Raw genomic sequence first — 11,269 nt, 5'->3', positions numbered from 1 at the left:
AAAAAAAAAAAAAAAACACTGACCCAGCCCCACCATGTGCCCTGCTGGCTGCTCGATCTGGGAAGCTAGACTTGTAATGAAAAAAAGGGGGAGGAGGGCAGGGAAGACACAATTCCTGGGGTTTGCGCTGGAAAGGTCTAGAAATTTTTCTATTGATCCCTGCCCATCATGATTAAAGAGGTTGGAGACAAAGCAGAATGATAATATAGTGTTCCAGCCCACATGTATTGAGCACCAACTGCACGTAGTCACCGGGCTAACCTCTTCATACATCATGCCCCTTCATCTTCCCGACCCTCTCAGGCAGGTGACGTGGTAGGTAACAGAGGGGCCTCTGAATTTCAAGACTTTTGAAACCTTTCAAGAAAAGTTGTTTCAAACATTCTGCCAGTTCTTGGTATTGCTAAATGTGGAGAACCAAGATCCACTGTACTTTTTTTTTTTTTTTTCTTTTGGCCATGCCGCGCGGCATGTGGGATCTTAGTTCCCCAATCAGGGATCGAAACTGTACCCCCCTGAAGTGGAAGCCCAGAGTCCTAACCACTGGACCGCCAGGGAATTCCCAAGGTCCACTGTACTTTTATTTAGGAAAACACACGAAGGAGACTTCTGGTTGTGAAAGGCCAGATGTAGTGCACAGCCAGAAAAGGGTGCTGGGACCATTTGGGGAGGATGAGGAATTGGAAAGGAAGGTTGGGATTTGGGGGCCCAGACTATGGAGTTTGGACTTTGTCCTTCAGCAGTGGGGAGCCACTGAACGTTTTGACACAGGGATGTGCTCAGAGCCATCCTTTAGGATGTTCCCTCTGACAGAAGGAGACAGAGAGAGACCTACTTAGGAATCATTACAGTGGTCCAGGCCAGAGAACAGATCTGAACAGCAGCAGGTGAAGATGAGAGAGCAGATGTCAAGAGTATTCAGGAGAGAGAGAGAAGAGGGCTTGTACACGGATGGGTAACTGAGAAAAGGTTGGGCTTCTACTCTGGGGTTGCCATGGTGATGTGTTGATTGGTCCACCCTGGAGTCAAGAGACCCTGTCCTCCAGCCCCACTCACCGTGTTTATCCATTCTTCCCAAAGCTGTGCTGCCCTCTTTCCTTGATCAGGCACTGGGTTGAGAGGGAGTTCCCACAGAACTTGGTCTGGTCTCTAGGGCCTCTGTTGGATTATAAGGGGGCGGGGCTAGAACCCCACCTGCCCATAGGGTTCCACCCCAGAATAGTTGCCTTTTCTAGAGCTTCCAAAACCACCCCCAAACAGTACCTTTTCTCTTGGGAAGGTATTAAAGGGATAGAGAGCAACTCTGGCCCCCAATAGACCGGGATCAAATCCCAGCTTTACCACATAAACATAAAAGCTATTAGCATATTATCTCTCTGAGCTTTAGCATATTACCTTTCTGACCCTCAGTCTCTTTATCTGTAAGTCAGAGATGGCAGTGCAGTACCAGACTTTACCTGGCCCACAGAAAACACTTAAAGCATTTGTTTATTTGCATCACTACTTTCTCTTTCTGTTCTATCCCTGTCCTTCCTCAGGGAAGGACAGCCTACCCAGCCTACCGACTTCCAGCACATTGCTTTAGCTCCAAGAAGCAGAGGACATGGTGTGAAGTCCTGTAGGAAGCAGAACTCGGGCAAGAGCTGGGTGTAGCTCCTGGATGTTCTGTATGTGTGTGAGAGCTGGGGCTGGGGAAGGAAATAAAATCATAGAAACTTGGGAGACTCCTTCTTTTCCTGGCCTGACAGTGGGGTGTGTTGGCAGAGTCAGGGGTATGGAGAGGGGCAGAGGATGCAAACCCAGATCTGGAGAGTCTCAGTCTGATGGCATACAGTTGCTGGAGTCAAGGAGATACCAGTGTGATAGGGGAACATGATATGGTCCTCCATCCAGGTCTGAAGCGGGGCGATGGGGTCTCTTCCTTCAGGTATCTCCTAGTTTGGTGGAGCCAGTTTGGTGGGAGGTAGAACAAAGTGAGCAGACCAGTCCCCAGGAATCTCATGGGGACAACACTGTCAAGAACTGTAGAGAGTCTTAAATTTTACCCTACTTGCAAGTTAGCCTGCTGTACTTTCATGGGTGCTGCCAAAAAAACATGAGACTCCTGGGTTGGAGATAAAGGACCTCATTACTCAAGGCACAGCAGCATCAGCATACCTGTGTCATCTCCTCTTGGCCCACTGTCCCATGGGTGCTATAGGGATGGGTGCCAGGGAATACTTGCATATGCAGTCATTTGCATTATAAGAGGAACCCTGAGCTTAGGGAACCCTAATCTTTCAAGCTGGGCAGTAACCAAACCTGTTCTTTGCTCCAGAAAAAGGCACTATCTCTACTTCCAAGGTTGTTCACTATATAAACACCCTTGAAAAGTCAGTACCTCTGCTTGCAAGACATGCAAAAATAGGAAAGACCCATGCAGAATTGTCTCCCCCACAAAACCCCATTTTCCTTACATTTACTAAAAGAGCCTATAGCCACCTTGGCTCTTTTTTTTTTTTTTAAATAATGTGGTAGCATGCACATTACTTTTTTTTTGAATATTATTTTATTTTTTTATACAGCAGGTTCTTATTAGTCATCAATTTTATACACATCAGTGTATACATGTCAAATCCAATCACCCAATTCATCACACCACCACCCCCAGCCCCCGCCACTTTCCCCAGTTGGTGTCCATATGTTTGTTCTCTACATCTGTGTCTCAATTTCTGCCCTGCAAACCAGTTCATCTGTACCATTTTTCTAGGTTCCACATATATGCGTTAATATACGATATTTGTTTTTCTCTTTCTGAATTACTTCACTCTGTATGACAGTCTCTAGATCCATCCACATCTCAACAAATGGCCCAATTTCGTTCCTTTTTATTGCTGAGTAATATTCTATTGTATATATGTACCACACCTTCTTTACCCATTCATCTGTCAATGGGCATTTAGGTTGCCTCCACAACCTAGCTATTGTAAATAGTGCTGCAATGAACATTGGGGTACATGTGTCTTTTTGAATTATGGTTTTCTCTGGGTATATGCCCAGTAGTGGGATTGCTGGATCATATGGTAATTCTATTTTTAGCTTTTTAAGGAACCTCCATACTGTTCTCCATAATGGCTGTATCAATTTACATTCCCACCAACAGTGCAAGAGGGTTCCCTTTTGTCCACACCCTCTCCAGCATTTGTTGTTTGTAGATTTTGTGATGATGCCCATCCTAACTGGTATGAGGTGATACCTCATTGTAGTTTTGATTTGCATTTCTCTAATAATTAGTGATGTTGAGCAGCTTTTCATGTGCTTCTTGGCCATCTGCATGTCTTCTTTGGAGAAATGTCTATTTAGGTCTTCTGCCTATTTTTGGATTGGGTTGTTTGTTTTTTTAATATTGAGCTGCATGAGCTGTTTATATATTTTGGAGATTAATCCCTTGTCCGTTGATTCGTTTGCAAATATTTTCTCCCATTCTGAGGGTTGTCTTTTCGTCTTGTTTATGGTTTGCTTTGCTGTGCAAAAGCCTTTTGTGCCCTTTTTTTTTTTTTTTTTTTTTTTTTTGCAGTATGCGCGCCTCTCACTGCTGTGGCATCTCCCATTGCAGAGCACAGGCTCCGGACGCACAGGCTTAGCAGCCATGGCTCACGGGTCTAGCCACTCTGCGGCATGTGGGATCTTCCTGGACTGGGGCATGAACCCGTGTCCCCTGCATCAGCAGGCGGACTCTCAACCACTGTGCCACCAGGGAAGCCCCCCATTTGTTTATTTTTGTTTTTATTTCCATTACTCTAGGAGGTGGATCAAAAAAGATCTTGCTGTGATTTATGTCAAAGAGTGTTCCTCCTATGTTTTCCTCTAAGAGTTTCATAGTGTCCAGTCTTACATTTAGGTCTCGAATCTATTTTGAGTTTATTTTTGTGTATGGTGTTAGGGAGTGATCTAATTTCATTCTTTTACATGTAGCTGTCCAGTTTTCCCAGCACCACTTATTGAAGAGACTGTCTTTTCTCCATTGTATATCCTTGCCTGCTTTGTCATAGATTAGCTGACCATAGGTGCGTGGGCGTGCATGGGTTTATCTCTGGGCTTTCTATCCTATTCCATTGATCTATCTTTCTGTTTTTGTGCCAGTACCATACTGTCTTGATTACTGTAGCTTTGTAGTATAGTCTGAAGTCAGGCAGCCTGATTCCTCCAGCTCCATTTTTTGTTCTCAAGATTGCTTTGGCTATTCGGGGTCTTTTGTGTTTCCATACAAATTGTGAAATTTTTTGTTCTAGTTCTGTGAAAAATGCCAGTGGTAGTTTGATAGGGATTGCATTGAATCTATAGATTGCTTTGGGAAGTAGAGTCATTTTCACAATGTTGATTCTTCCAATCCAAGAACATGGTATATCTCTCCATCTGTTTGTATCATCTTTAATTTCTTTCATCAGTGTCTTATAATTTTCTGCATACAGGTCTTTTGTCTCCTTAGGTAGGTTTATTCCTAGATATTTTATTCTTTTTGTTGCAATGGTAAATGGGAGTGTTTTCTTGATTTCACTTTCAGATTTTTCATCATTAGTATATAGGAATGCCAGAGATTTCTGTGCATTAATTTTGTATCCTGCTACTTTACCAAATTCATTGATTAGCTCTAGTAGTTTTCTGGTGGCATGTTTAGGATTCTCTATGTATAGTATCATGTCATCTGCAAACAGTGACAATTTTGTTTCCTCTGATTACTGTAGCTTTGTAGTATAGTCTGAAGTCAGGGAGTCTGATTCCTCCAGCTCTGCTTTCTTTCCCTCAAGACTGCTTTGGCTATTCGGGGTCTTTTGTGTCTCCATACAAATTTTAAGATTTTTTGTTCTAGTTCTGTAAAAAATGCCATTGGTAATTTGATAGGGATTGCATTGAATCTGTAGATTGCTTTGGGTAGTATAGTCATTTTCACAATATTGATTCTTCCAATCCAAGAACATGGTATATCTCTCCATCTGTTGGTATCATCTTTAATTTCTTTCATCAGTGTCTTATAGTTTTCTGCATACAGGTCTTTTGTCTCCCTAGGTAGGTTTATTCCTAGGTATTTTATTCTTTTTGTTGCAATGGTAAATGGGAGTGTTTCCTTAATTTCTCTTTCAGATTTTTCATCATTAGTGTATAGGAATGCAAGAGATTTCTGTGCATTAATTTTGTATCCTGCAACTTTACCAAATTCATTGATTAGCTCTAGTAGTTTTCTGGTGGCATCTTTAGGATTCTCTATGTATAGTATCATGTCATCTGCAAACAGTGACAGTTTTACTTCTTCTTTTCCGATTTGTATTCCTTTTATTTCTTTTTCTTCTCTGATTGCCGTGGCTAGGACTTCCAAAACTATGTTGAATAATAGTGGTGAGAGTGGACATCCTTGTCTTGTCCCTGATCTTAGAGGAAATGCTTTCAGTTTTTCACCATTGACAATGATGTTTGCTGTGGGTTTGTCGTATATGGCCTTTATTATGTTGAGGTAGGTTCCGCCTATGCCCACTTTCTGGAGAGTTTTTATCATAAATCGGTGTTGAATTTTGTCAAAAGCTATTTCTGCATCTATTGAGATGATCACATGGTTTTTCTTCTTCAGTTTGTTAATATGGTTTATCACACTGATTGATTTGCATATACTGAAGAATCCTTGCATCCCTGGGATTAATCCCACTTGATCATAGTGTGTGATCCTTTTAATGTGTTGTTGGATTCTGTTTGCTAGTATTTTGTTGAGGATTTTTGCATCTATATTCATCAGTGATATTGGTCTGTAATTTTCTTTTTTTGTAGTATCTTTGTCTGGTTTTGGTATCAGGGTGATGGTCGCCTCTTAGAATGAGTTTGGGAGTGTTCCTTCCTCCATAATTTTTTGGAAGAGTTTGAGAAGGATGGGTGTTAGCTCTTCTCTAAATGTTTGATAGAATTCACCTGTGAAGCCATCTGGTCCTGGACTTTTGTTTCTTGGAAGATTTTAAATCACAGTTTCAATTTCACTACTTGTGATTGGTCTGTTCATATTTTCTATTTCTTCCCGGTTCAGTCTTGGAAGGTTATACCTTTCTAAGAATTTGTCCATTTCTTCCAGGTTGTCCATTTTATTGGCATAGAGTTTCTTGTAGTAGTCTCTTAGGATGCTTTGTATTTCTGCGGTGTCTGTTGTAACTTCTCTTTTTTCATTTTTAATTTTATTGACTTGAGTTCTCTCCCTCTTTTTCTTGATGAGTCTGGCTAATGGTTTATCAATTTTGTTTGTCTTCTCAAAGAACCAGCTTTTAGTTTTATTGATCTTTGCTATTGTTTTCTTTGTTTCTGTTTCATTTATTTCTGCTCTGATCTTTATGATTTCTTTCCTTCTGCTAACTTTGGGTTTTGTTTGTTCTTATTTCTCTAGTTCCTTTAGGTGTAAGGTTAGATTGTTTGAGACTTTTCTTGTTTCTTGAGGTAGGCCTGTATAGCTATAAACTTCCGTCTTAGAACTGCCTTTGCTGCATCCCATAGGTTTTGGATCGTCGTGTTTTCACTGTCATTTGTCTCTAGGTATTTTTTGATTTCCTCTTTGATTTCTTCAGTGATTATTTAGTAATGTATTGTTTAACCTCCATGTGTTTGTGTTTTTTACGTTTTTTTCCCTGTCATTCATTTCTAATCTCATAGCGTTGTGGTCAGAAAAGATGCTTGATATGATTTCAATTTTCTTAAATTTACTGAGGCTTGATTTGTGACCCAAGATGTGATCTATCCTGGAGAATGTTCCGTGAGCACTTGAGAAGAAAGTGTAATCTGCTGTTTTTGGATGGAATGTCCTATAAATATCAATTAAATCTATCTGGTCTATTGTGTCATTTAAAGCTTCTGTTTCCTTATTTATTTTCATTTTGGATGACCTGTCCATTGGTGTAAGTGAGGTGTTAAAGTCCCCCACTATTATTGTGTTCCTGTCGACTTCCTCTTTTATAGCTGTTAGCAGTTGCCTTATGGATTGAGGTGCTCCTATGTTGGGTGCATATATATTTATAATTGTTATATCTTCTTCTTGGATTGATCCCTTGATCATTATGTAGTGTCCTTCCTTGTCTCTTGTAACATTCTTTATTTTAAAGTCTATTTTATCTGATATGAGTATTGCTACTCCAGCTTTCTTTTGATTTCCATTTGCATGGAATATCTTTTTCCATCCCCTCACTTTCAGTCTGTATGTGTCCCTAGGTCTGAAGTGGGACTCTTGTAGACAGCATATATATGGGTCTTGTTTTTGTATCCATTCAGCAAGCCTGTGTCTTTTGGTTGGAGCATTTAATCCAGTCACGTTTAAGGTAATTATTGATATGTATGTTCCTATGACCATTTTCTTAATTGTTTTGGGTTTGTTTTCGTAGGTCCTTTTCTTCTCCTGTGTTTCCCACCTAGAGAAGTTCCTTTAGCATTTGTTGTAGAGCTGGTTTGGCAGTACTGAATTCTCTTAGCTTTTGCTTGTCTGTAAAACTTTTGATTTCTCCATCGAATCTGAATGAGATCCTTGCCTGGTAGAGTAATCTTGGTTGTAGGTTCTTCCCTTTCATCACTTTAAGTATATCGTGCCACTCCCTTCTGGCTTGTAGAGTTTCTGCTGAGAAATCAGCTGTTAACCTTATGGGAGTTCCCTTGTATGTTATTTGTCATTTTTCCCTTGCTGCTTTCAAGTTTTTCTTTGTCTTTAATTTTTGCCATTTGATTATTATGTTTCTCAGCACGTTTCTCCTTGGGTTTATCCTGTATGGGACTCTCTGCACTTCCTGGACTTGGGTGGCTATTTCCTTTCCCATGTTAGGGAAGTTTTCGACTATAATCTCTTCAAATATTTTCTCGGTGCTTTCTCTCTCTCTTCTCCTTCTGGGACGCGTGTAATGCGAGTGTTGTTGTGTTTAATGTTGTCCCAGAGGTCTCTTAGGCTGTCTTCATTTCTTTTCCCTCTTTTTTCTTTATTCTGTTCAGCAGCAGTGAACTCCACCATTCTGTCTTCCAGGTCACTTATCCGTTCTTCTGCCTCAGTTATTCTGCTATTGATTCATTCTAGTGTATTTTTCATTTCAGTTATTGTATTTTTCATCTCTGTTTGTTTGTCCTTTAACTTTTCTAGGTCTTTGTTAAACATTTCTTGCATCTTCTCGACCTTTGCCTCCATTCTTTTTCCATTCTTTTTCCGAGGTCCTGGATCATCTTCACTATCATTATTCTGAATTCTTTTTCTGGAAGGTTGCCTATCTCCACTTCATTTAGTTGTTTTTCTGGGGTTTTATCTTGTTCCTTCATGTGGTTCATAGCCCTCTGCCTTTTCATGTTGTCTGTCTTTCTGTGAATGCGGTTTTTGTTCCACGGGCTGCAGGACTGTAGTTCTTCTTGCTTCTGCTATCTGCCCTCTGGTGGATGAGGCTATCTAAGAGGCTTGAGCAAGTTTCCTGATGGGAGGGACTGGTGGTGGGTAGAGCTGGCTGTTGCTCTGGTGGGCAGAGCTCAGTAAAACTTTAATTCGCTTGACTGCTAATGGGTGGGGCTGGGTTCCCTCCTTGTTGGTTGTTTGGCCTGAGGCGACCCAACACTGGAGCCTGCAGGCTCTTTGGTGGGGCTAATGGCAGACTCCGGGAGGGCTCACGCCAAGGAGTACTTCTCAGAACTTCTGCTGCCAGTGTCCTTGTCCTCATGGTGAGCCACAGCCACCCACCGCCTCTGCAGGAGACCCTCCGACACTAGCAGGTAGGTCTAGTTCAGTCTCCCCTGGGGTCACTGCTCCTTCCCCTGGGTCTCGATGCACACACTACTTTGTGTGTTCCTTCCAAGAGTGGAGTCTCTGTTTCCCCCAGTCCTGTCAGAGTCCTGCAATCAAATCCCGCTAGCCTTCAAAGTCTGATTCTCTAGGAATTCCTCCTCCCATTGCTGGACCCTCAGGTTCGGAAGCCTGACGTGGGGCTCAGAACCTTCACTCCAGTGGGTGGGCTAGTGTGGTATAAGTGTTCTCCAGTTTGTGAGTCACCCACCCAGCAGTTATGGGATTTGATTTTATTGTGATTGCGCCGCTCCTACCGTCTCATTGTGGCTTCTCCTTTGTCTTTGGATGTGGGGTAACGTTTTTGGTGAGTTCCAGTGTCTTCCTGCCAATGATTGTTCAGCAGTTAGTTGTGATTCTGGTGTTCTCACAAGAGGGAGTGAGAGCACATCCTTCTACTCTGCCATCTTGGTTCAGGCTCCTACTTATTTTTTTAAATTAATTAATTAATTTTTTTGGCTGCGTTGGGTCTTCATTGCTGAGCACGGGCTTTCTGTAGTTGCAGCGAGCAGGGGTTACTCTTCATTGCGGTGCGTGGGCTTCTCATTGCGGTGGCTTCTCTTGTTGTGGAGCACAGGCTCTAGGCGTGCGGGCGTCAGTAGCTGTGGCATGTGGGCTCAGTAGTTGTCGCTCGTGGGCTCTAGGGTGCAGGCTCAGCAACTGTGGCACACGGGCTTAGTTGCTCTGCGGCATGTGGGATCGTCCTGGACCAGGGCTCGAACCCGTGTCCCCTGCATTGGTAGGCAGATTCTTAAACACTGCACCACCAGGGAAGTACCAACCACCTTGGTTCCTGATTGCAAAATTCAAAAGCTTACTCTGGCTAATTTAAAGAAAAAAAATAGAGCTCACAGAATGGCTGGAAGACTTGACAATTGGAAGTCAGGTTCTCTCTCTGGGGCTGGGCTCATCTTCCCTAATTTCAAGAAAGCCCTACCTAATACCTGAAAATAGGATTTTATTAGCAAGAATGGAAAAGAAATAGCTCCTCTGTATTGGGGTAACCAGTCTCTAGAATGGCTCCCAATGACCCTTGTCTCCTGGTATTCACACTCTTATGTAGACCCTTCCCAAATGAAATAAGGCCAACCTGGGTAATTGATAGGATATTGTGGAAATGACAGAGTGTGACTTTCAAGGCTAAAGACCTTGTGGCTTCTGTCTTGCTCTCTCACTCTAGAGAAAGCCAGCTTCCATGTCTTCAGCACACTCAAGCAACCCTATGGAGAGGTTCATTACACTGAGGAACTCAGGCCTCCTGCCAGCTTCAGTTTTCTTGTTTCCTCATCCATAAAATGGGTACAACAATCACCATCTTGATGCCTTTAAAAGGTAATTGAGGGACTTCCCTGGTGGTCCAGTGGTTAAGACTCTGAGCTCCCAATGCAGGGGTCCCGGGTTCTATCTCTGGTCTGGGAACTAGATCCCACATGAATGCTGCAACTAAGAGTTCTCATGCCACAATGAAGATCCCACATGCTGCAACTAAGACCCGATGCAGTGGAAGGAAGGGAGGAAGGAAGGGCAGGAGAGAGAGAGAGGAAGAAAGAGAGAGAGAGAGGGAGAGAGAGAAAGACAGAAAGAAAGAACGAAAGAAAGAAAGAAATTGAAAGAAAATTACTTTCCAAAAGGTAAAGAAAAGCCCTGCATAATCTGAGACCCCATTTCCTCTCTTCCTCAGAGTCTACCTGTCATTGCTATTCCTGGGATATGCTAACCATCCCCCTGCCTAGAGTTTTTTTATTTTTTTGGCTGAGCCACATGGCTTGCGAGATTTTAGTTCCCCAACCAGGGACTGAACCCAGGCCATAGCAGTGAAAGTGCTGAGTCCTAACCACTGGACCTCTGGGAAATTCCCCTGCCTGGAGCTTTTGGACTGGCTGTTCCCTCTGCCCGAGTACCCTTCCCGAAGATATGCTTCCTCACTTCTCTTAGGTCCCTGCTCAATCATCACCATATCATACCTACTGTGGCACACAGTAGGTACTCAGGAAATATTTGTTGAATGAATGCATTGCTGTGGCCATGGGGTGAGGTACTATGATTGACAGTCCACTCTGGAGGAATCACGTGGGTAGAGTGGGAGGGGTTCTCCAGAGAAAGTAGGGAGCATGGTGCACAAACAAGGCTGCTGGGAGAATCAGTGAGAGCTGGGACCCCCCCAGTCTTAATAGTCTGATACTTTGCACATTCGCGATTCCTCTATTCATCACAACACCCTGGAGAGGTAGATATTATTATTCCCATTTTATAATTGAGGCATCTAAGGCACAGAGAGGCTAGGCAGTATATGAAGGTCACAGAGGGCTTCAGGAAAGGGTCCAAGGCCAAACTCATGTGTATGGACTCTGTGGCTGCATCTATTTCATCCCTATCCTACGGTGCTCACCAAGGGGCATGGCATCCCCTGGCCCTGCTTCTCTCCCTCATTTCCCAAAAGCCCCCACCAGTGTCAACCAAGTG

The 11,269-nt window shown here is 42.9% G+C and overlaps 1 protein-coding gene across 1 annotated transcript in view; it reads right to left on the bottom strand.

Annotated features, from left to right (window-relative positions):
- Positions 1 to 1,069, bottom strand: part of CUNH17orf50 (chromosome unknown C17orf50 homolog) — a 3,062-nt gene extending 1,993 nt beyond the window's left edge. Inside the window, exon 1 of the mRNA XM_007447050.1 lies at positions 1,057 to 1,069. Within this exon, the coding sequence (XP_007447112.1) occupies positions 1,057 to 1,069 (13 nt within the window). The remainder of the gene's footprint in view (positions 1 to 1,056) is intronic.
- Positions 1,070 to 11,269: the final 10,200 nt, after the last annotated feature.

The sequence above is a fragment of the Lipotes vexillifer genome, unplaced genomic scaffold (assembly GCF_000442215.2).
Source record: "Lipotes vexillifer unplaced genomic scaffold, Lipotes_vexillifer_v1.1 scaffold1252, whole genome shotgun sequence".
Lineage (NCBI taxonomy): Eukaryota > Metazoa > Chordata > Mammalia > Artiodactyla > Lipotidae > Lipotes > Lipotes vexillifer.
This window is presented reverse-complemented; position numbering and strand designations above follow the sequence as displayed.